The sequence below is a fragment of the Dipodomys merriami genome, unplaced genomic scaffold (assembly GCF_024711535.1).
Source record: "Dipodomys merriami isolate MVZ:Mamm:240054 unplaced genomic scaffold, mDipMer1.0.p SCAF_142, whole genome shotgun sequence".
NCBI lineage: Eukaryota > Metazoa > Chordata > Mammalia > Rodentia > Heteromyidae > Dipodomys > Dipodomys merriami.
Window position 1 is genome coordinate 45,428 of NW_027202738.1, and position 25,906 is coordinate 71,333.

Here is a 25,906-nt window from a genome sequence, read left to right on the forward strand (position 1 = left end):
TGTAATGGAAGGAGATTTTTATTGGATGCAAAATTTGAAGTGTGGGCAAGCCAGTTTAGATTAAGACATGGTGAGGTTAAAATAATACTGTTTTCTAAAATAATTCACTTCTGAACTTTAAGAAAACAGTGCTATATTACGCAAAATGCTAATGACTAAAGTGACAAATATTTCAGAAACTGGACAGAAGTGAATCTTAGTGAGCAGATGGGATATGAAACTAAAACAGGAGATGATCCAAGATGATATAGAAACTATTAAGAGACATGAATTGAGGAAAAACAAGTGTGTTAAATGGTATTATATTTAATAATATGTTTAAAAGCCTTTTAGGATTGCTCTCTTATATAGACAAATAAGAGTTCTTAAACCTTGTATCTCTTTGCACTTCAGATTCTGTGCATTTAAAATATACTTTCTTTTAGGGTTATGTTTCATGAAGTAAACCTGCTGTTCTTAGACTCAAGTCAGGAGTATATTTGTTACTTGTGCTTTAAGCAGACACTTTTCATGTGAAGGATGTTGATTGTGATACAAGCAGCAAGGAAGGCAAGAACCTGAAAGGTAGATTTGTGTTTCTAGCTTGAGAGGCAACAATAGTGGAGAGACAGACAAGTGAAAATTGATGAAACAAGTCTGGTGCTAAGGTTAGTAAGATATAGGAATGAAAGATGTGAGGACATAAGAAAGAATAAATATGAAAGAAGTAGAGACAGACTCAGTTAAAGCTTGAGTACTTTCTGAATTTAGCGATTAAAAGTACTGACTTTGATAATACTTCAAAATATCACATACAAAGACTCAAACCATATTCCAATGTTCCTGACTCAATTTGGAGTACAGTCAATTTGACTCCAGAATTTTAACTCAGCAATTGTGTATCAGAGTGAAATTTTGAAGACATCTAGCCTGAAAATAACTTAAGAAAGAGAAACAATAGTGGACCTTAACCAACAATTGTTTTTTATTTTTATTTATTGTTATTATAATGGTGACATATAGAGGGGTTATAGTTATATGAGTCAGGTAATGAATTCATGTCTTTCTTGGGGGGTTCAAAAATTTTTTTTATTATAAAGGTGATGTACAGAGGGGCTGCACTTATATAAGTCAGGTAAAGAATACCTTTGTTTGGGGACCCTATCACCCCTTCCTTCTCATCCCCACCCACAAGTCGTATAGTTCATTTTCCACATAGTATCTAGTGAGTACTACTAGTTAGTACTACTGTTGCATTTGTTTCCTTGAGCTTTTTTTTTGGGGGGGGGGTGGGGGAGTTGTCTTTATCATGGTCTATAAAGTTTGTGAATTCTAAAAAAAAAAAAAAAAAAAGTACTGACTTTGAACCTGAGTAAAAAAAGATATTTTTATAATTTTAGCTAAAAGTTTTGCATTTTATGTTGCTGCATTAGAGCAGGTCCTTTAGTTTTAATTTTCCTTTAATAACTGAGTTAGCCATTTGATTGGATCTTACCGATGATGAGCAAAAGCCTCAGAAAGAGCTCTACTTTTGGTACATTGGCATCTGTAGTTGTCAGATGTATGCCAAGAATTCCAGTCCCATTTGAACCTTTGCCTTTTCATGTTCTGATTCTTAATTGTTTGGTGTACTTTGTTTTCATATAGTAGTATTAGTGGTGTAGATTTAGCAGTTTATTGGTTGGTAAGAGGAGAAACTGGAATCAATTAAGCCCATCATTGTTGCTTTCTGGAAAGCGAGGCAAATTATCATAAAGGGAGAATATAATCATAAGTTGTACCTTATCTAGTTAAAGTCATCATCTTGAGGTCCTTTTTTTGTTGTTGCTGTTGGTTGTGATTGAGGTCCATTTTTAGTGAGACTGAAGTAATCATTAAGAAGACCCTTGGGCTAAATAATACATCTTGTTGATATAATGTCTCAGGGTTTTAATTGTATGTCTGACTTAGACAATTACCTTTGTCCACTAAGGGCTGCTTTACTCAATTGAGCCATCTAGTGTGCCCTACTTGTTCTTTCAGCAATTTCCTACACAGTTGAAGGAGATTTGCATAATAGCACTTTGTGCCTTTAGGATTTTCCCCTGGTAGTCAGCCTGGGCAGTTAAGAATGTAGAGAGGATTTTTCACCTAGAGTATAGATGCCTTTACAAGATTACAAGATGCAGTAACATAGTCTCTCTCTCTCTCTCTCTCTCTCTCTCTCTCTCTCTCTCTCTCTCTTTAATGAGCTTGGCTTCCTTGCTCATGGTTATTTTCTCTACCACTTGAGCCAGGACTCCAGTCCTATTTTGTTTTGAATTTAAGGATATGAAAAATTTAAGCATTCTCCCAGTGAGCTTTATTATCTATGGTCTTCAGATTATAAGAGTGTTTTATTTATAGTTACCTTTTTGGTGTTTTTCATGTTAAAAAGGGGAATTGTAATCCTATCAAAACGATTATAATGTAATGCTAGAGTAATAGTAGATATTTTAGGAAAATTTAGGTGAGTAATACTCTAAAACAAATAAGAGTAGTTGCTTATGAAAATTTCAGATTTGTATCACATCTGAGTGTTTAGAATATATGTTAGAACATATATTTGCCTCATAGCTATTAAAGACCATAAATATTTACCCTCTAAAATATAAGTTCTTGACTAAAGTTGAAGTTTCCCCAAGTAGTTTTCAAAGTATATTAGTTTACATGAAAAGTATAATCATTTGTACAGATTGAGTCAAATGTCAAGATCCCAGGTGGACTCAATCCACAGTTGGCTATAAATTACTTGAAAGGTGAGTATTCAGGTTATACTTTGATACTATTTGGTGATAGGGTGCTGAAACTGAGCTTTGCAGCCCAGGTAGGTGGTGCTGTATTTGAATCTTGTCTGTAGGCTTCTATCATTTTTTTCCCCCCCGGTTGTGGGGCTTGAACTCTGGGCCTGGGCGCTGTCCCTCAGCTCTTCAGCCCAAGGTGAGCACTCTACCACTTGAGCCACAGTGCCACTTTTGGTTTTCTTGTGGTTGATTGGAGATAAAAGTCTCACAGACTTTCCTGCCCGGGCTGGCTTTGAACTGTGATCCTCAGATCTCAGCCTCCTGAGTATCTAGGATGATAGGCATGAGCCACTGGCACCTGGCTTTCTACCACATTTAAACAGTGGAATAATTCTCATGAGAACTCATACTTTGATATGTGTAAACTAGTAAGTTGACTTCTTTAGTAAATTTTATAAATATGATTTGGATAGGTTGGGAAGGTGGTTCAGTGGTAGAGCGCTTGCCTTGCATGTATGAGGCTCTGGGTTCGATTCTCAGCACTCCGTAAGCAAAAAGAAAAAAGCCGGAAGTGGCGCTGTGGCTCAAGTGGTAGAGCGCTATCCTTGAGCTAAAGAGCTGAGGGACAGTGCCCAGGCCCAGATTCAGGCCCCACGACCGGACCAAAATAAAAAAAATGGTTTGGAATAGAAATATTTACCTGTATTTAGAAAATGTTTCTAATGACTTAAGATGAGAAAATTCTGTTGCTAGTCTACGTGATGAAATCAAGAAGTGGTCTAGATGGAAAAGAAGTGGCAAAAGAAGTGGAAAATGTATCTTCTAAAGGAGCTGGTTTTGTTACTTTGTTATATAATAGGTATGATACACTGTTAAGAATACAGAGAAGGAGAGAAGGGGATGGGAATGTGGCTTAGTGGTAGAGTGCTTGCCTAGATGCATGAACCCTGGGTTTGATTCCTCAGTACTACATAAAAAGAAAAAGCCAGAAGTGGTGCTGTGGTTCATAGTGGTAGAGTACTAGACTTGAGCAAAACAAGCTCAGGGGCAGTGCCCAGGCCCCAGGACTGGCAAAAAAAAACCCCTCAAAACAAAAAACAGGTGACTAAAATTTCCAGAAAGCTGGAAAAATTTATTGATATATGTTTTTATTTTAGAAAAAGATCCTTTTGTTTTTGGTCCTGGGGCTTGAACTCAGGGTTTGGACACTGTCCTTGAGCTTTTTTGTTCAAGGCTAGTGTTCTACCACTTTGAGCAACAGCACCACTTCCAGTTTTCTGGTGGTTAATTGGAGATGAGTCTCATAGACTTTCCTGCCTCAGCTGGCTTTGAAATGTGATTCTCAGATCTCAGTCTCCTGAGTAGCCAGAATTAAAGACATGAGTCACCAGTGCCTGGCTAGAAAAAGATCATTTATAATCCACCTTACCTTTTTAGAATTGACAATAGAAATACTACCCCAAACAGCCCAGTCTGTTTTCAGTATTACATAATCAAACTTTGTTTAACTGCTTTGTAAAAATTTGAGTTTGGTGATACTGTCCTATGCTTGAGATGAATAAATTTACCAGTTACATAAATAATTTTGTAAAAAGACTATTTCTGGATCTCACTGGAAGTAATTTACTTACCTTGTATTTAATACCTAGTCTTTACTAGATGGGAGACAGGACTGAGAGGTGATAATTGATCCAGATTGAACAATAGGAGGAAGAGTGGGATTGTGTAGAGGGGAACCCTAAGGATTTTACAGAGGTCAGACTTTTAGAGAGAAAACTTACGTGGGCTCTGTGGAATAGGAGTTGTAATGGGTAGAAACCAAAGGCTAGTTTTTCTTTTTTCTCTGTCTGTCTGTTTTTCCAGTCCTGGGGCTTAGCTTCTTTTGCTCAAGGCTATCACTCTATTGCTTGAACCACCTTGCCACTTTTGGCTTTTCTGTTTGTGTGGTCCTGAGGAATTGAACCCAGAGCTTCATGCATTCTAGGCAAGCACTCTACCATTGAGCCACACTTGTAGCCCCCAAAGGCTCTTAAGAGGAGTTGAAGTGTGAGAAATAGTACTGGGCCAGAGGCAGTAAAAAGGAGGGAATGGATTTAAATATTTTTTTTTGTGATGAAATTGACAGAACTTGGTCACCAATTATGTAGGAATCAAATTGCAGACAGATGTTCTTAGTTTTATGGTGTTTGCATTCTTGTGTATTCAAAGCAGGGAGGGACTCTTGACAGCAGCTAAGAGCTGTAGTTGTTAAATAGTGGAATTCATGCTTCTATCACAGTTGTGTATATAGAAGATGTTCACTGAGCTGTGATCTTACTGTTAAATTAAGTTCCCAAGTACCCTGACAAAGTTCTAAGTGAGGACTAGGGCATGTGTGTATAATAGGGGAGTGGGGGATAAACAGCACTTATAACTTGCATATTTCCAGAAAAGGATTGGGGTAGTAAGAATAAGATTTATAAAGGAAGGGCAGAGAAAAAAGATAGGAGTGAAAGTCCCTTTCTGTTAAGTGGCAGCTAGCAGGTAAGGCAAGGCGAGAGCATACAAAAAAAAAAAAAAAAAAAAAAAAAAAAAAGCAATCAGTGCACTTTCTAAAATCTGTCCAGGCACTGTTGCCGGCCGTCTACCTTCTGGAGGGCTGACCAGGCCAAGAAAGTTATGTTATATATAGGATTCCTATGTAGTACCTAAAGGTGCAAGTTCTGTCAAGCCTACCTACCATGGTGTTAACCACTTGAAGTTTGCTGGAAGCCTTCAGTCTGCTGGTGCCAGTGGACCCTTCAATGTCCTGAATTCTTACTGGATTAGTGAAGATTCTATATACAGATTCTTTGAGGTTGTCCTTATTGATCTATTCTATCTATCAGAAGAAATTCTGACACCCATTGTATCACTAAACCAGTCTGCAAGCACCAAGAGATGTGTTGGCGATTCTTGCTAAGTGGGTTGGAGAGGGTGCAGTACCTGTCACCTTCACACTTACTGCTATTAAAAGCAATGTTTGTAAAATTTATATTTCAGAAGCAATTTAGGATAGCCCACATAAAAGTGATGAGGAATGCCAGACTAGTGGGGTTGGTAGACTGGGGCCTTTGGCGCAGGCAGTGGGTGGTGGTTGCGGGTGTGAATCACAGTGTTTTGTCAGAGGAGGAGCTCAGGACATTTAGGTTAGCTGCAGTGGGCAGAGAGAAACCTGACAAGAAGAAAGAAAACAGGAGAAGCAGCCTAACAGCAGTGGTCCTCTCGGCCTTGACAGCTTCTGCTGTGGAAGCTCAGAAAGCAGATAGGGCTTTCCTTGGCAAACCTGCCTTGAGACTTTTGAACAATTAGCTTTTATATATGCAGATTTTGTCTATATTAATTTCAGGTCAGTATATTTTTGGTAGAAGGATGAAATAGACTTACCTAAATTCTTCCATGCTTTTGTCAGAGTGGTGAGATTTTTAGAACCAGAAGAGAGAATAGAGGGAAGTGTTTGTAAAGACCACACGCACACACACACTATATACATATATATGTCTGTATGTATGTATATATAATTATATACATATATGTAGTATATATAATATGCATTATATATAGTATGTAATATATATATATATATATATATATATATATATATATAGATAGATAGTTTGTTGGTCATGGGGCTTGAACTCTGGGCCTGGGCCCTGTCCCTGAGCTCTTCAGTTCAAGGCTAGTGCTCTGCCACTTGAGCCACAGTGCCACTTATAGTTTTCTGGTGGTTAATTGAAGATAAGAGTCTCATTGACTTTCCTTGCCTGGGTTGTCTTTGAACTGTGATCCTCAGATCTCAGCCTCCTGAGTAGCTAGGATTATAGGCGTGAGCCACTGGCACCTGGCTACAGATACTTTTTTTTTTTTTAATGGATGTCTGCTCATTTTGATTTGGAGTTCTCTCTCACTTTCTGATTATATAATATTATTACCATTATTGAGAGTAATTACTATGCCAAGTAATTTTTGCCTTGGGAATTGGGAAAATTTCTCTTTCTCCCTACCCTCATCTCCTGCCCTCTCTCCTATTGCTCCCTACCCACTTTTCCATTTTTGAGCACATTCCTGCTCTCCTGTACTTTGGAGTCTTCCTTCCCACATCTGCACTTTGACTTGGCAGCACATTTCTCAGTTAAGCACTGAAATGTACATATGCACTTCAGAACCTTTTCATGTAATCTCCTTGGTGTGGTGGGGACCCTCTCCAGTTGTCTTGAGTGCACTTACTGGCACAGCGTGTACTATCCATTGTTGATTGCTGTAAATTCATTCAGCCTTCCCAGATGGGCAGGTTTGGCTGCCCAGAAGCTAGTGTTGGTTTTCCTGAAAGTGTCATGTTTCTTTAATTTTCTACAACTGAGGTAGTACTAAGAAAACACAAAATATTTTCATGAAGTAAGACTTCTTAATAATTGAAACTATAAGGAATTGTCCATAGTTCAGCCACTCCAATAGATCAGATTTACCTCAACGCATATTCTTGTTAACGTGCACATTTTTGTACATAGATACAATCACAGTATAAATAGGATTCTTTATTCAGCTGCACTCACTAGCATATTTTCCATGTGGTTACAATTTTCATAATTATAATGTTAATGGAAAGTAATTTCTTTTATAAATTTAATAAGAAATTACATAATTGTTCTCAGATTCAGGCACTATGGAAGCATCTAACATAAAATATGAAGTTTCTTCTCCACAAGACAGTAGCTATTGGTTGTTTTAATTTGTATCATTCCAGGATCTTTTTCTTGTGTTCACACATCTTTTGAGTGCCTCTGTGTGTGTGTGTGTGTGTGTGTGTGTGTGTGTATGTGTGTATTTATACAGTTTCAAAACTGTTCCATTAGCTTTTTATAAATAGAATTTATAAATCACACATAGGATAATGATAGAAGGAACACTGATGTATCTAACAAAAGCTTAACAAAAACCATTTATCAGTTTATGGAGTTCTATCTTTACTCTTCCTTCCCATCCTCTTTTAATTCCATTCAGAGGCAATTCTTCTGCTGTAATTGTTATTCATTGAATTATGTAGTTATAACCATAGTTCTTTAAAAGACTTGCTTGTTTACATTTATGTGGCCAGTGTAAAACTCTCATTTCTGTTTTCCTTGCCTATAATGGAACTACTCATTTTACTTTTGCTATTCTGAGCTAAAGTATTTTAGCATTTTATTTGCCAATTTCTTGATTTTTTTAGTAAGATCATGAGCATCTTTTCATATGTATTGGGTATATAGGTTTCTTCTGTGTTTTATTTTTAAAAAGTGTTTAATCTCCAGAAAGTCCTTTTCCTTATCTCAGTTTCCAACCACTCACGAGTTAGGAATCTGTGCTCCCAGGCCAGTCTTTGCCTGCTTTGTACACTCCCCCTTTAGAGCTTCTGCTGATCCTAAGAGTTCTTTACTGCAGGCCTGGCCAGGCTAATTGCTTTGCAGCTACGTGCATTTTCTTTTATGAGGTAGATATTCCTAGTCCTGTTTTTCAGGTGAGACAGCTGAAACAAGAAATTTCAGTAACTTGTGTACACTTCCCCAGGAGCCAGGTGTCTTGATTTAGAGCCTGAATTTTTAACCAGTGTATTGTGTTGTGTGCTGTCATTCTTCTCTTGTCTAAATCCTTCTAGGACTTCAGTGAGCTCTTTCTAGCTTTCCAGACATTATTGGTTTCTTTCTTTTAGACTGAGCCTTTTAAAAATTAACAGTGTAGATCATATAATTTAGTGTAAGCATGGACCTAGAAACCACTGGAGCATAGAGATTTGCCTGAGATTAATGGAGTGATAATACAGCTTACATTTTTTAAAAGTTTCATCAGAGATTAATGGAGTAATAATGCAGCTTGAAAGTTCTTTCTTCAGATAGGGCAATAGATTTTTTTTTCTTTCCCCTTAGAAGGCTATATTCCTAACTTGAGGAATCATGGAGAAAATAAAAAAGTTAAGGTGGCTTATTGTTTTGATCGATGACTAGAGCAAGATAAAAACCTATATAAATGTATAATCTGAAAAACCCACCTTAGTTTGGGTTTTTATTTTGGGTCTGGTCGTGGGCCTGAACTCTGAGTCTGGGCACTGCCCCTCAGCTCTTCAGCTCAAGGCTAGTGCTCTACCACTTGAGCCACAGCACCACTTCTGGATTTTTTTTTTTTTTTGCTTATGGGTGCTGAGGAATCGAACCCAGGGCCTCAAGCACGCAAGGCAAGCGCTTTACCACTGAGCCAACTTCCCAGCCCTGAAAAACCCACCTTAGTAAAAAGTTTTTTAGTTCTTTTGTTTTTGTTTTTATTTTTGTTTGAGACTGGGGTTTGAATTCCTTATCTAGTACTTGCTTTAATTCACTGGCTTGTGCTCTACCACTTTAGCCATGCCTCCAGCCCACTTTTAATTTAAAGAAAACTGTTACTCAAATGCATAGGACTTACTGTAGCAGCATGTGTTATTCATGTGTGTCTTTCAAAATAGTTGAAATTAATTTCTTCTTTTTTTTTTATAAAAAGCTTCACAGTGGGCATTTGAGAACAAGTGTGGACATCAGGGTTGACAACTTCATTTGGTTATTCCATTATCTATACATTAATCACAGTAGTGTGCAGTTGAAGATGGTTGTTCAAACTCCAATGTAGGCATTCTAGGTAAGGAGGAGTAGGAAATACTTCTTCTTTTTTTTTTTTTTTGATCAGTAGTAGGGCCTGAACTCTGGGCCTGGGCGCTGTCCTTCAGCTCTTCAGCTCAAGGCTAGCACTCTACACTTGAGCGTCAGCCCCACTTCCGGCTTTTTCTGCTTATGTGGTGCTGAGGAATTTAACCCAGGGCCTCATGCATGCAAGGCAAGCACTCTACCACTGAGCCACCTTCCCAGCCCCAGGAAATACTTCTTTTAAGGAAACTTTCAAAATGTTCCATAAACATGTCTAGCCATACTAAAGTTCTACACTACACATATGTCGGGGAAGTTGGAAAGTGTTCTTTAAGAGGGCCTGTTGTTACGCCCAGAGATGTAAAATGTGTGGTCTTATGGAGATGGTGCTTTCATGATTAGGTGCTACCCAGAGAAAATAATACCTACTTCAGCTTATGGTTTGTGATTGCAATTGAGAAATCATCCTGATGTCAATAATGAAGCACACTAAAGCTTCCCAGAAATTCATGAGAATCCTTTACCAGTTGAACACGTGCAAGTGTAGCATTTGTAAAGTTGAAGAAGGAAGTCTGTGACTTTGAGGCTAGCCTGTGGTCTGTGCTACCCAGAGAAAATAATACCTACTTCAGCTTATGGTTTGTGATTGCAATTGAGAAATCATCCTGATGTCAATAATGAAGCACACTAAAGCTTCCCAGAAATTCATGAGAATCTTTTACCAGTTAAACATGTGCAAGTGTAGCATTTGTAAAGTTGAAGAAGGAAGTCTGTGACTTTGAGGCTAGCCTGTGGGACCACCTGTCTTCAAAACCAACCAGTGAGCAGCCAAATTGAATAATGATTTATGTTAATGATCGTTTCTATTTTTTATTCTTTTTGTGATGGTCTTGCTTTTGTAGCCCAGACTGGCATTGAACTCACTATGTATCTTTTGTTGGCCTCAGACTTATGATTCTTCGTGCTCTGTTTTCCTACTGCTGGAATTAAAGGTGCGCACCATCATCATTTCTGGTTGTTGATGTATTCTGATGTGGTTGGATGTGGAAGTCACTTATCTGAAAAAACTGCATACTTCTAAATGGCTCATAGTTTACTTTAGAGATAGGAAGATTTAAGGTATAGCTTTGGTGTTTTATTTTTTCTTTTCCTTTTCTTTTTCTTTTTGGGTGGTATTGGGACTTCAACTCAGGGCCTGGGTCTTGTTCCTGAGCTTTTTCACTCAGTGCTGGCACTGTACCACTCTAGCTACAGCTCTCCTTCCATCTTTTTTGGTAGTTAATTGGATGAGAGTCTCATGGCCTTTAATGCCAGGGCATTAGATCCTTAGATCTCAGCCTCCTTAGAAACTAAGATTACAGGTGTCATCCACCGGTGCTTAGCACATTGGTTTTCTTTTATTGTTACTCTGTTTTATATTAATTTATTTTCCTATGTTATCTTTTTCTGTTTACTTCTGGTATAATTACTCATTCTGTAGTCTCTGATAGGTTTAGAGCAATTGTTTTATACGTTCATATTATAAATTTTAAAGCAACTGATTTTTGAGTACTGTTTAATGGTATCTCACATATTTTGGCATTTTAGCTTTTTTTTTTTATGTCAATCAGCTCCAAGTATTTTGTTCTTTATCCCATGTGTTATTCGGAAGTATGGTTTAATTTCCAGATTTTGTGGGGAATAGGAGAATTCCAGATTTTTGGTTAATTTCTAACTTAGTTTTGTTCAGAGATTTCAATTCTTAAATATATTTGTATTTGTTTTATTGCTTCACATGTTTCCTCTTGATGAGTGTTTCATGAGCATTTGAAAAAATGTGTTCTGCTGTTGGTGTAATGTTTTATAAAATGGCAGTTTGACTTTGGTTGGTAGTGTTCACATTTTATGTATCCTTATTAATTTTCTGTTTACTTGTCCTATTTATGAAGAAGATATTAAAGTCTCCACTAATTCTAGGCTTATGTTTCTCATTTTAGATGTTTTTGCTTCAGTATTTTGAAACTCTTGTTATAGGTACTCACTCTTTTTTGTCTTTTTGAAGAACTGACTGTGTGTGTGTGTGTGTGTGTGTGTGTGTCCCTGAGCTTTTGCTCAAGGCTACCACCTACCACTTGAATAGCAGCTCCATTTCTGTTTTTTTTTTTTTTTTTTTTTTGGTGGTTAATTGGAGGTAAGAGCCTTAATGAATTACTTTTCTGCACTGGCTGGCTTCTAACTACAGTCCTTAGATCTCAGCCTCCTGATTGATTAGCTAGGATGACATGCATAACTCACTGGTGCCCCATTTTTTTTTTTTTTTGCTTTAAACAATTAACTTTAAAAATGATAATTTTAATTGATTATTTTCTGTTGGCTTATATTATACAGAGGGAGATTCCATTGTTACATCTCCATACCCGTTTACACTTTATTCCAATTAATTTTACTCCCTTATCACATTCCTTGCTTTCCTTTACTTCCAAAATAGCATTCCCAACAGGTTTCCTTGTTTCATTTTCATAGTTGTAAACAATCTGTCTTGGATAGTATTCATCCTCTTGGCCAACACAACCCCTTGTTGCTAGTCCCCACCTACTTACAGAGCCTATTTCCTTTTCTTTTTCATTTTCCCTTTTCTTTTTTTGCTAGTCCTGGGACTTGAACTCAGGCCTAGGCACTGTTCCTGAGGTTCTTTTGCTCAAGGCTAGCATTCTACCACTTGATCCTCAGCACCACTTCCTCCCTTCCTCCCTCTCTTTCTTTCCCTCCCTCCCTCCCTCCCTCCCTCCCTTTCTTTCCCTCCCTCCCTCCCTCCCTCCCTCCCTCCCTCCCTCTCTCCCTCTCTCTTTCTCTCTCTTTCTCTCTCTCTTTCTCTCTCTCTCTTTCTTTCTTTCTTTCTTTCTTTCTTTCTTTCTTTCTTTCTTTCTTTCTTTCTTTCTTTCTTTCTTTCTTTCCTTTCTCTCTCTCTCTTTCTAAGTTTTTTGTTGTGAAAATACTGTACAGAGGATTTACAGTTACATGAGCAAGGTAACGAGCACATTTCTTATCAAGCATAGTTGCCTCCTTCTTTGTAACATCCCTTCCCTCCCACCTCCACAACTACACACGCTCCCCACCTCTGCCTAAATTGTAAAGTTTGTTTTTCAACATAGTGTCTTGTACATCTCATTGTTGCAATGGGTCAGCCTGTATCCCTACTTTAAACATTTTGTTTTTTTCCCTTCCCCTAGCCAAATTATACCGATATCAAATACAGTGAAAACAGGGGTTATACCCCAATGGGGAGGAACATACAAAGCAACAAAAAAAAATCACATGGTACCTTGTAAATTACATTAGAAACAATAGCAAGAAAGAAAAAACCCACTGTGTCCCTATCTTGGGGTTCATTTCTCTTAACTTCATCTTATCTGCTGCTTTTTCTTTTTATGTGGTACTGAGGAATTGAACTCAGGGCTTCGTGCACACCAAAGGAGCATTCTACCGCTAAGCCACGTTCCCAGCCCCAAAGTCTATTTCTAAATGGACCCCTATCAGATCTTTTTTTTCCAGAGATAGTTATCTTATTTCTGGTTATCTATTCTCCAAAATCTTTAGTGGCTTCCACTTTGCTTTTATTTTTATTTTTTTGCCAATCCCAGAACCTGGGCAGTCTTCCAACTTTTTTGCTCAAGGCTAGTGCTCTACTACTTGTCACAGCTCTACTTGTGGCTTTTTTTTTTTTTTTTTTTTTTTTAGTTTATTGGCGATAAGTGTCTTGTGGACTTTCCTGTCCCCGCTGGCCGTGATCCTCATATCTCAGCCTCATGAGTAGCTAGGGTGACAGGCGTGAGCCATTAGCACCCAGCCTGCTTCAGCAGGAACCATCTCATTTGTTTTCCTTTTAGAGAGATACAGGACTGTACTGCTAGCTGTCCAGTGCCTGAAAACAGTAATTTAATGTTTTGTTCAGTTTCAGTTTATCTATGGCAGATCACAGTTCTGGTGCTTCTTTATAGATATAGATATCTCATTTGCTCATGGATGTTATCTTAGTTCAGAGGTCAGCAAAACCAGTGTGTAATTATTTCAGGCTGTAGCCCATTTGAGTATCAGTTACAAGGCTCTGATTGTAGTGATTGTATGTGTACATACTATGTACACATAGTATGTATGTAAATAAGCATAGTTTTGTACTAGCAAGACTTCATTCATTACAAAAACAGTCCATAGTTTATAGATTACTGACTCTTTGCCAGCTGACTAAAATATAAATATTAGTCTGTGAAATCTTGTTATGAAGAATCTATGTAACTCATATTTAAAGTTCCAAAGAAACCTTATAAACCTCGTCTGACTAGCACTTGATATTCAAAGCTGTTCTATAATTTCCTTATCTAGTATTGACTTACTTCTCCTTAACCTCCTATATCAATGATTGACTCTCAGTCAGGAATTTTTATCCTTCAGGGAGCTTCTCACTGTTGTTGTTTTAATCAGTTTTTCCATTTGGTTCATTGTTACCACTTGGGACTGTGCTGAGCAAATCTAATTAATCTTCCCCATCAGCCTTTCATATAATAGAAGACTTTTAAATAATTTCAGAATCTTCTTAAGTACTAATTAAGTTCATTCAACTGTTTTTAAAATCATATTCTATTCTATTTTTACTTCCATGTTAATTTTCATGGAAGAATTGAACATGAGGCCAGATAGCCTCTAGCTATATACAATGTTGAGATTTCTTCAGTACCCTAGTCTTTCATTTGTTAATTTGTTCCATTTTATAGTAATCAGTTAGAGGCTGAAGCTAAAGTAACATGTAAGTTCACATCTGTTACATGGGATCTAGATACTGTACAGCCTAGTGAGAGAACAGTCCTGGCCCACAGCAAAACTGGTGATAGAGGGAGGAGTTTGAGCAGAGTCAAACGGGGGCCGGGGAGGGAAGCAGACCTCTAGAAGTGTTCTAGCTCAGCTGGTGTTTTAAAAGTATGAAGTGGAGAGGAGAACCAGACAGCAATTTATTATTATTTTGTGCTGGTCCTGATCTTGAGCTCAGGGCCGGAGCACTGTATCAGAGCTCAGGGCTAGAACCTTACCACTTGAGGCATAGTTCCAGTTGTAGCTTTTTGATGGTTAATTGGAGATAGAGTTTCACAGATTTTCCTGCCTGGTCTGGCTTTGAACTGTGATCTTCACATCTCAGCCCCTGAGTGCTAGGATTATAGACCTGAGCCACCAGTGCCTTGCCAACAATATGTTGACATGCCAAATTATCTTTGGCTTTTGCAATGTTATTTACCTGATGCCATATTGTTTTAGGAATATTCAGAATATTTGTAAAATGATACTTGTGAATACTCAATATTATTAGTAACTTTTCATTAACTGTATTTCTTTACCACATATTGATTAGTTTTGTTTAAATGTTACTCCCTTTCCCCTCCATGGCTTATTTACTTAAATAATTCTACATGGTTTATAAGAATATCATTCTTTTCTACTGGTCTTTATTTTACTTTCTTTGGAGGCTAACACTTTCACTGTTTTTTAAAATATAATTTTATTACTATTTTTTGTTTATGTGATACTGAGGAATTGAACCCAGAGCCTCATGCATGCTAGGCAAGCACTCTACCACTGAGCCACCTTCACAGCCCTGCTGCACTGGGTTTTTGTTATGTTGGTTGTTCCTTGTTTTAAACCCTAAAAATAGTTTTCTAGACATTCCACTATTGCAGATGAGGATTTAATGTGTTCTCTCTGCCTCCTATAAAGCAAATGTATCTTTCCATATCCATTTTACTAAAATAGTTTTGCAGTAATTTGAGTTGGCTCAGTATTCAGTGTTAGCATTACTTTGCTCATAGTATACCACTCATCCATTATTAATCTCTGAATTCTTTTTCTATATAACTCAAAATACTAGGGTAATTATTTTTTAAGTACTTCTTCGAGTACCTTGACCTTCTTATCCCCCAATTATTTGTTTGTCTGAAATTCCCCTAAAGCTCTCAGTATATTAGGTGTTTTATCAATTTCAACTTCCTGATGGAGTTTTTCCTGGAGTCACCTGACATGTTATAATCAGATTGATATACATGACAAACTGGGTTATAGTAGTAGGGATTTTCATTTTTTCCCTCCGTTCAGTTGTGGGGATTGATCTCAGGGCCTGGGCACTGTCCCTGAGCCTCTTTGTGCCCAAGGCTAGGGCTCTAACACTTGAGCCACAGTGCCACTTCTGGTTTTTGAGTAGCTAATTGGAGATAAGAGTCTCAGGGTACTTTTCTGCCCTGGCTGGATTTAAATCTTACTCCTCAGATCTCAGTCTCCTGAGTGGCTAGGATGACAGGCGTGAGCCACCAAGCCTGGCTGGGATTCCACTTTTTTGTTTGTGTGCCTGTGCTGTACTGGGGCTTGAACTCAGAGCCTGGGATGACTTTGCTTTTTGGCTCAAATGAAAAAGCTTGAGTGACAGTTCTCCTTCCAGCTTTGGTTAATTGGAGATTGTCACTGATTTTTCTGCCCAGGCTGGCTTTTGAACTGTGATCCTCAGATTTTAGCCTCCTGAGTAGCTAGGATGACAAGTGTGAGCCACTGGCCTCTCATGTTGTATCTGCTTTGCAAATCTCGATATTTGTTTTTTTGTCCTGGGGCTTGAATAGGGCCTAGGCACTTTCTCTGAGCTCTTTTGCTCAAGGCTTGTGCTCTACCACTGTGAACCATAGCTCCACTTCCAGTTTTTGAGCAGTTATTTGGAGAAGAGTCTCACGGGGACTTTCTGCCCCTGCTACTTCGAATTATAATCCTCCAATCTCAACTTTATGAGTAATTGGATTATGGGTATGAGCCACCAGTGCCTGGCTTGTAACTTCCTACTTGATTTTTCCTTTCAGTCATTGTTTGTTGGGTACAAATCTAATAGTCTCCTAAGAAGTATCATTATTATTATTATCATCATCATTATTGTCAGTTGTGGGCCTTAAACTCAGGTCTGGGCACTGTTCCTGAGGTTTTTTGTTCAGGGACAGTGCCCTACCACTTGAGCCACACCTCTGTTTCTATCTTTCTGGTGGTTCATTGGAGGTAAGAGTCTCACAGACTTTCCTGCCCAGGCTGGCTTCGAACTATCATCCTCAGATTTTTCCGCCTGAGTAGTTTAGGATTACAGGCATGAGCCACTGGGGCCTGGTGTTGTTTTAACAAAAGTTTGCCATTCTTTTGACTTTCTTTCTTGTGATTTCAGAGGTGACTTAGTATGTTTACTCTATTTTCCTGATTCTACTAGAGTAATAATAACCCTTTCACATGAGGAAGTGAGGTTAAGCGGACTTGGAATTTCCTAGGACATACACGTTTGAATTGTTTCCTTAAAACCCTCACCCAGCCATGCTAGGGATGGAACCCAGTGCTAGTGCTAGGCAAACATTGTACCATTTACTATACATACTTGGCCCAGCAAGTTTCTTGAAATTCTGAATATCTTCTGGCAGTTCCTCCTCACTGATCCTTCTAAGGCATAATAAGGATTTCATCTCATTTACAAGTTGCTTTAGTGAGTGGGATGTAATTAGCTTGAGCCAGGAGCCTTGAATTCATTTATAGTATGTAGGTCACCCCTATCACTTTACAGCTTCTGAAGCAGAGGTACCTTGAAGTGGAGTAGTTTTCCTAACATCATTAGGTAAATTGTTGAAAAACCAGGCCTAGAACTTCTGTCTCTTGATCTGCAGCTGGTGTTCTTTCTATGATGATACTACACCCTAGGATAATTCTTACTGGCACATCTGTTAATTTTACAGTTTTATCTCTGAGATGCCATGCTGAAATGTATGTTGTTGGTCACAAGGGATCTGGTGATAGGTCGCTGTGAAGAAATAATCTCCACTGGGACATCATATTTCCCATGTACTATACCTAAAGAATAGGACAATAAGAATACATTTTATTTAAATCACATTTATGTTAGGAAGTTCATTTATCCTGCTTCTATCATAGTCTATTTAATTAGCACATTCTGAATTGAATATGGCTGCCTTTTGTTTATGGCAGCAGTCTGCCAGTTCAGTTCAATTTTCAGAAAATCCTGACTGCCTGTGTAACAGATGTCAGCCATTTCTATGTTTCCCTCTAGCCTCTCTTGCTACTAGAATAGTTGTTATACATATCCTCTAAGAATTCATTTGTGTAGGTTCTATCTTACAGTGGTAACACATAGAAGGCATATGATTATCTGAAATTGTCTCTATTCGTGGGATAGTATGGGTACTCATGCTAATTTTCTTTAATACATCAGGAAGATTAAAGTCATGAACTTCCTTAAATTGGAAAGCATGGACATAAGCTTTAGTCATTGGTAAACTGAGTTGATGACAGTTTCTTTGTACTGTTTATGTTATAATCCTCAAGAGCTAATTGTTACCATTAGCAGCATAGCAGACTGGAAAGAATGTATGCTTTAATTTCAGTTATGGTTTAAATCTAGTTATATTTGGGATCTGCCATTTTCCATCCTATGGCTATGAGAGAACTATTAACCTTTTAAGTTCTGATTTCTTTAGCTGGTTGTGAAGATCAAGAATTATGTACAAAGACTAGTATGCTACTTGCTATTAGAAATTAAATATGAAGACTTCATTGTGGGGCTAGTAGGTAGTTGCTTAATAAATGGCGATGCTGGTAGTTATTATTGTATATGTATATATTACTGCTTTTGTTCTCTGTATATTTTAATTTCATCCTTTTGATTCTGTTTTTAAAACCTAATTGTAGTTATGAATTTATCTCTTTGAAGTAAATGCACATTTTGTATAATTTGAATGTAAAAATACTTCACAGTAATTAGATAAAGAATTTTGAATCTTAGATATACAAGTTGTTACAATTTGGGACTGTAAGAGTTCTTGTTAGCCGGGTGCTGGTGGCTCACACCTGTAATCCTAGCTACTCAGGAGGCTGAGATCTGAGGATCACAGTTCAAAACCAGCCTGGGCAGGAATGCCTGTGAAGTTCTTATCTCCAGTTAACCACCAGAAAATGGGAAGTGGTGCTGGAGCTCAAATGGTAGAGCTCTAGCCTTGAGTTGAAGAGCTCAGGGATAGCGCCCATGCCTAGAGTTCAGGACCCACAACACACACACACACACACACACACACACACGCACACGCACACGCACACAGAGTTCTTGTTAATTGTGTAGCCTTCACTTCAAACTGCACTAACCCTTCTGGTGGGGGGAGACAGAACTTGGCATGGGAATGATCTTTTGGAGACACTTTTCCTCACCTAGGTTGGCCTCACACTCAAGATCTTCTTTCAGCCTCTTGAGTGCTAGAATGACAGGTATGTGCCCACCATACCCATTCTTGATTTTTTAACAAAACAGTCATGGTGAATGATGATATTTTACTCTATTTGAAGACAAATCTATGATGGGAATATTTTTCTTGCATAAATGATTTCAGTAACATGTCTTTCCTCTTATCAAACATTAATTCAAAATTTAAAGCTAAGTCTTAAGGGTATCCATTTAATACTTATTCTTACTAGGCTTGATTGGTATTTCAATGATAGGTTTTCTAGTGAAAACTGGTATAATAATTTTAGCTTGAAAATAAAGGAAATTAAATAGTTTTTTTTTTCCATTGAGCCAGGTTCAGGTGGCTCATGCCTGTCATCCTAGCTACTCATGAGGCTGAGATCTGAGGATCAAGGTTCAAAGCCAGCCAAGGCAGGAAAGTCTGTGACACTCTTATCACCAGTTAACCACTCAAAAACCAGGAGTGGTGTTATGGCCAGAGTGGGGAAGCACTAGCCTTGGACACAAAAGCTCAGGGACAGCGCTGAGTTCAAGCCCCACAATCGACCAAATTTTTTTGATCATTTTTCATCTTTTGACTGAGTTATGAAACAAGTTGGCAGCCGTGTAGCTGCTGAACTTGCACTTGTAATAATATATCACTTGTTAGGACAGCTTTGTAGAGAACACAGAGCAGGTGGCAGTGGTTTCCCTTTGCTACTGGTTAGGAAGTTAATGGAAGTGTCAGGATTGGGAAACCATTTTGAATCAAAGTCAGACATTTGTTTGTTGAATATTGTTGGATGTTACAGTGTTAAAATGAGTAAATTTCTGTGCATGGATTTTCTTGAGGACTGACACATGTGATGTTTATGTGTGCCCTAGTTTTCTAACCCTTTAAATATAGTTAATGTCATGATTAGTGATCATACTTACTGTTGTATTAGTATTCCTTCTATTCCCTCCACCCAAAGTTCTTAGGCACAGAACATTATCTTTTACTTAGATGATAATATCTTTTATATAGCTTTTTAAAACCTGTATTATTTTTATTTGATTTCCTTTTTTGGCACTTAAAAATTGATGTTAGGCTTTCTCAATAAATACATAAAAATTATGTTTATTTGTGGAAACAAAGGAATTTCTATGATAGAAATATAGACAAAAAGCCGGGCACTGGTGGCTCCCGCCTGTAATCCTAGCTGCTTAGAAGGCTGAGATCTGAGGAAAGGGCTGGAAAAGGCAGGAAAGGCTGTGAGACTCTTATCTCTTATAAACCACTCAGAAAACTGGAAGTGGTGCTGTGGCTCTAGTGGTAGAGTGCTTGCCTTGAGCTGAAATGCTGAGGGACAGTGACCATCCAAAAAAAAAAAAAGTCAAAGTAAAAGAAATAGTAGTACAATTATTAGTATGATTATAAGATAGTTTATGTGTTTGCTGTGTGTCAAGTGCTGTTCTAAGAGCTCTCTCTATAGACCAGGACCTCTCTGTAAATACCCAAATCTGAGGATGCTCTAGTCTTTTATATAAACATAGTAATTACATATAACCTGTGTACTTACTTCTGTATATTTTGAATTATCCTTGGAATACTCATGGCTAATACAGTAAAATGCTTTGTAAATAGTTGTGATATTTTATTGTTTGGAAAATAAGGTCTGTTTGTTGAGTATAGACAGGTATTTTTTCCCAACATGTTTGACGAGTAGTTGAATCCAGGTATGTGGAAATAGAAGAAGCATTTGTCATGAATCTTTTTTTTTTTTTTCCAAATCTTTTTTTCCCCTTTTTCAAATTTTTATTGTTACTATAAAGGTAATATACAAAGGGGTTAAGTTACAGATATAAGGTAGAGTACATTTTATCATGAATTTTAAACTGGTTGTTTGGTATCAAGCAATTTCTCCCAAGTGAGTAATTAGGAAAACATTTATTTGTTCAAGGATTTCATGAATTATAATAATTATAATAGTGGAAAAAGTAGAAAATGGTCCAGTTCTTACCGGGTGCTTAAGTTATATTTCTTCAAATATTGGATAGAATATTATACAAACATTGAAAAAATTTTAGAAGAGTAATAAGTGATAAAGGAGGATATGAAATTATCCAGTACGGTTTCAGTTAAAAACAAAAACAACACCCTCCCCCCCCCCCCCCCCCCAGCAACCAGAAAGAACATATGACAGTTATTTCTGGTGTGTTTATAGTGAATTATTTTAGAACTTTTTTTTTTTTTTTTTTTTTTTTGGTTGCTGGTCCTAGGGCTTGAACTCAGACTATGTCCCTGTGCTTTTTGCTCAAGGCTAGCACTCTGCCACTTGGACCACAGCTTCACTTCTGGCTTTTTTGGTGGTTAATTGGAGATGAAAGTCTCAGAGACTTTCAAAGCCTGGACTGACTTTGAACTGTGATCCTCAGATCTTGGCCTCCTGAGTACCTAGGATTACAGTTGTGAACCATGGGCACCCTGATGAAGTTTTGTTTCTTACATTTAAACTCTAAGAACAATCATAAAATACAAATGCATATAATGGAACAAAGTGACAGTAGCTTCTCTTCTCTGCTTGTTTAAAGTTTCTCTGTTTTAAAATGTGTTTAAAAAACAAAAGACCAAACTACTAGGGATTCGTTACAGAAGGAAAGCTTTTCTGTGTGCTGCATATTAAGTAACAGGAGTAAATCGCTGATAACTGCATCAGTTTTGTTAGCAGTTTCTTCCTAAATAGCCTTTGGCATGCATGATGAAGTGGTATGATACTGCATGTTAACTGCTTCCCTGATTGAAAAGGATTTAAACTGAATGGGAAGAAATTGAGAAAAACCTTTGAAAGAAATTATTTCACTTCTATAGGTTGATGAGTATCCCTTATCTGAAATGCTTGGGACCAGAAGTGTTTCAGATTTCAAAACCTTTCAAATTCTGGACTGTTTGTGTATACTTCAGTAACTGAGCATCCCTTATCTGAAGAGCTGAAATATATAATGCTTTGAAGTGTGGACTGGGAAACATTTTAGATTTTGGATGTTTGGATTAGGTAGTGTTGCTCAAACTGTGTGCCTGTTTTAAAGCTCTTACCTGATTTTTTCAATATAATTTATGATTTGAATAAGAAATAATGCAAAAAATAATTTTATAGGAAGATTTTTAGAGTGTTTAGGCAAATAAAATGGTTCAATAACAAATAAGATGACCAACTATGTAGAAATCATGATAGGAATTACAACCTCCCACCCTCCAAATTAAGAAGGGGAGATGTACATTTTTCACTGGGAAAAAAATCTTACACTGTTAATTTTAATGTATTTATTTTAGCAAATGGGCTTTTCTTCATGGATGGTGTTTATAGGGGCTTATAAGTAAAAGGAAAAAATGAAAACCATTGCATTTTCTTGTCTTTTCTAGGCTGAACTCACGGGGATCAAATGGCGTAGGTACAATTTTGGAGGGCATGGGGACTGTGGACCCATAATTTCAGCCCCAGCCCAGGATGACCCAATCCTGTTAAGTTTCATCCGCTGTCTGCAAGCCAACCTGCTGTGTGTATGGCGTCGTGATGTCAAACCAGATTGCAAAGAGTTATGGATATTCTGGTGGGGAGATGAACCCAACCTAGTGGGTGTGATACATCATGAGCTTCAGGGTAAGGATTTTGTTTTTCCTCAAACATTATTTGCATCCTATTTTCTGGAACAGTGGTAAATTATGAAAAGTTGAAAAATTTGCTTAAAAGAAAGATCCTGGGTTTAATAATGGGTGTCTATCAAAAGGAACATCCCCACTCTTACCCTTTTCTTTCTATTCCCATTTTCTTTTTCAGATTCTCTTTTCTTTTCTCAGCCTTGCTGAGAACTAGAACCTTGTAAAATCACCATTGTTAAAGGATATTATTTGTGTCTCCTGGGTATGTGGCGTGGAAACAAGCTGCAACCAACTGTTTTCAAATACTAGTAAATTCTGAGTAATTAACAGGACAGTGAAAGGAACACAGTTTTTTTTTTTTTTCATGTATTGTTGCTATTGAGCTACTTTGGCAGCTGAGCTTTTTGGTGGTAAATTGGAAAGTAATACAAAAATGTAATGCAAGATTTAACAGACAAAATTATGAGATGGTATTAATTACTATATAGGATCTTAATACATTTTCCCTTGCTTTGTTCATACATTTTATGTAATTCAGTTATGCCAGGATATATTGGCTCCAGTGTTGATTAATTTTAACATCAGATTGCAGCTGGTATCTGAAAATTTCAAATTAACATAAAAGCCTCATTATTCTAAGGTGCTTTTTAATATACACTATACATTCATAACCAGAAAAATTTTAGTAATAATATTTGATTTGTTTGGTAAAAGATTTTTAAAAAATCCCTTTACTGAACACTTTCTATGTAGTGTACTATGGAATTTTTCTAAAGACTACTTCTAGTTTTTACTTTATTTTCAAATTAATTTTATTTTTGGATTTTTAGAGCCAGGATCTCATATTGTAACTCAGGCTAGCCTGTTGTTCTTTGTACTCCTGCTTTAGTCTCTTGAGTGTCAGAATTACAGGTGTGTGCCATCATTCTTTTATTTAAGAGTCACTCTTCAGGAGTGCTGACTCTTTTTGATTTAGTGTACCATAGATATTTATTTTCTCCACACTACTCATTTGTGGTTGGAAAAAATGTATTGTTTAAAAAAATTTGTCTGTGTTTTTTTTTTCTAAAGGAAGGAGAAAACTAATTTTAATTACTGTTTGTGGTCTGTTCTAAAAGTTATAAATTTACCTGTAAAATTTTCTAACTTCTTTGAAGCTTTTTTCTGTGTGTATGTGTATGTGTATATGTGTATGGGTCCAAAGGTATCTGCTGTCATAGCAGCTAGGGGGCGGTACACCACAGTAGACTAATTGAACTATCATGTGGTCCATTTATTATCTCAAATCTTTCTCCTGGCGCTTTTAGAGCATTGACTATATAAATACAAAAGCATAGTCTGGGAGAGGTGGATTTCTTAGCTGCTAATTGGAAAATCAGAATTTGGGCTCAATCACCTATTTCATGTGGTCAGTGGGTTACTTAGGGGAGGACTAGAAGCTTAGAACTTTGAGATTTTTTACTTTTGGTGCATGTGGTAGGGCTTCAAATCAGGGCTTGTGCACTGCCTGTGCACTGTTCCTGAGCTTTTTTGCTCAAGGCTAGCTATTGCTGTGCCATTTGAGCCACAGCTCCTCTTCTGGCTTTTTTGGTGCTTAATTTTTAATTGGATATGGTGTCTCACGACTTTTCCTGACTGAGCTGGCTTTGAACCATGATCCTCGGATCTTAGCCTTCTGAGTAGGTAAGATTACAGACATTAGACACTGCATGCAGCTGGCAGAACATCTAGATTTTTAATCAGGATTTTTAAAGTAAGATGCCGCCTAGAAGTTACTTAAGGACATTTGTTCATTTCAAAATCAAATCATGCCTATTTATTCCGTCGCCCCCACCCACATATAGAATAATGCAGCTTTTTAATTTTTAATTTTTCTGGGTTTAGTTTGGTTGGTTTTCCTCTTTTATGACTGTTTATGACTCTCATCTTCCATTCTTTTATTCCATCTTGATCCCCTATATTTTATCATTTGTCAGGTCAAATCATCATTATATAATGATGATGAAACCAAACTCAGCTGTATAGGCTTAATTGATGTATATTTATTCTTTAGAAAATTATCACTGACGTTTGGTGTAACTTAAGTTGTTATTACTTCTTATGAACTTTGATGCTGAGTTAAAAAAGGATAATAGGTGATTTAAAATGTCCATAGTTTTAGATTCCATATATAGATTAGTTGTTAAAACTACTTTTTGGTAAAGAATTAAGCAAAGTTTGACTTATTTTAAATTATTTTTAAAATTACAGAAATAGTATGTTTTAATTAGAAAATAAAAAAATAGAACCACCAAATGGAGAACACCAAAATAATCCTAGTCTAAAAAATGTTATTAAAATTAGCATATATTAGTTATATGGGGGAGGGAGAGTTCTTTTGTGATGTTTCCACACATGTAAACAAGGTATCTTGACCAACCTTACACTATCATTCTGTCTCATCTAATTCTTCTTCTGAAGACAGTTTACCAGGTCTCATTTTTGTATTTCTTTTTTTTTTTTTTTTTTTGTCGGTCGTGGGGCTTGAACTCTGGGCCTGGGCGCTATCCCTCAGCTCTTCAGCTCAAGGCCAGCGCTCTATCACTTGAGCTACAGCGCCACTTCCGGTTTTCTGGTGGTTTATTGGAGATAGGAGTCTCACGGTCTCTCCTGCCCGGGCTGGCTTTGAACCGCGATCCTCAGATCTCAGCCTCCTGAGTAGCTAGGATTACAGGCGTGAGCCACCAGCGCCCGGCTTCATTTTTGTATTTCTAAACCGAGACAAACTTTTTTTTTTTTGAGGGGGGTCAGTTGTGGGGCTTGAACTCTGGGCCTGGGCGCTGTCTCTGAATTCTTCAGCTCAAGGCAAGCACTCTACCACTTGAGCCACAGCGCCACTTCTGGTTTTCTGGTGGTTAATTGGAGATAAGAGTCTCACAGATTTTCCTGTCTGGCTGGCTTTGAACCACGATTCTCAGATCTCAACCTCCTGAGTAGCTAGGATGACAGATATGAGCTACCAGTGCCTGTTAGAAATAAACCTTTTTGATCATTTTCATCCTCACTTAGGCTCTTTGTTAACCCTCTCTCTCCCACTGGTCCCTTTCTTCCCATCTAAGTTTCTCAAACAGTTGGTAATCAATATAATGCTGATTTGTGATTCAGTCTTTTTAGAAAAAAACTTATTAATATGTTGCAGATATTGTCCCATAGGAATGATTGTTTTCATTATAATTTACTGTTTTTTTTTTTCTTTCCCTGATCCTGGGGCTTGAACTCTGAGTTTGGGTGCTGTCCCTGAGCTTTTTGCCCAAGGCTAGCTGCTCTACCACTTGAACTGCAAGTCTACTACTACTACTACTACTACTACTTTTTTTGTAGTTTTAGTGGAGATAAGAGGCTTATAGACTTTTCTGCCCGGGCTGGCTTTAAACTGTGATCCTCAGATCTCACCCTCTGGAGTAGCTAGGATTACAGGAGTAGCTAGGATTACAGGAGTAGCTAGGATTACAGGAGTAGCTAGGATTACAGGAGTAGCTAGGATTACAAGCGTGAACCACTGTCACCTGATTTACTTATAAATCCTTTACTTTACTTTACTTTACTTACAAATCCTTTG

General features: G+C 37.5%; 1 protein-coding gene across 3 annotated transcripts in view; it reads left to right on the forward strand.

The window, feature by feature from the left end:
* Window positions 1–25,906, forward strand: part of Med13l (mediator complex subunit 13L) — a 207,107-nt gene that overhangs the window by 12,408 nt on the left and 168,793 nt on the right. For all 3 annotated transcript variants that reach the window (XR_011371693.1, XM_070021419.1, XM_070021420.1), the window contains exon 2: window positions 22,072–22,309. Coding sequence is in view for 2 of the 3 variants with exons in the window: in XM_070021419.1 (XP_069877520.1) it covers window positions 22,072–22,309 (238 nt within the window). In the remaining variant the exon portion in view is untranslated. The remainder of the gene's footprint in view (window positions 1–22,071; window positions 22,310–25,906) is intronic.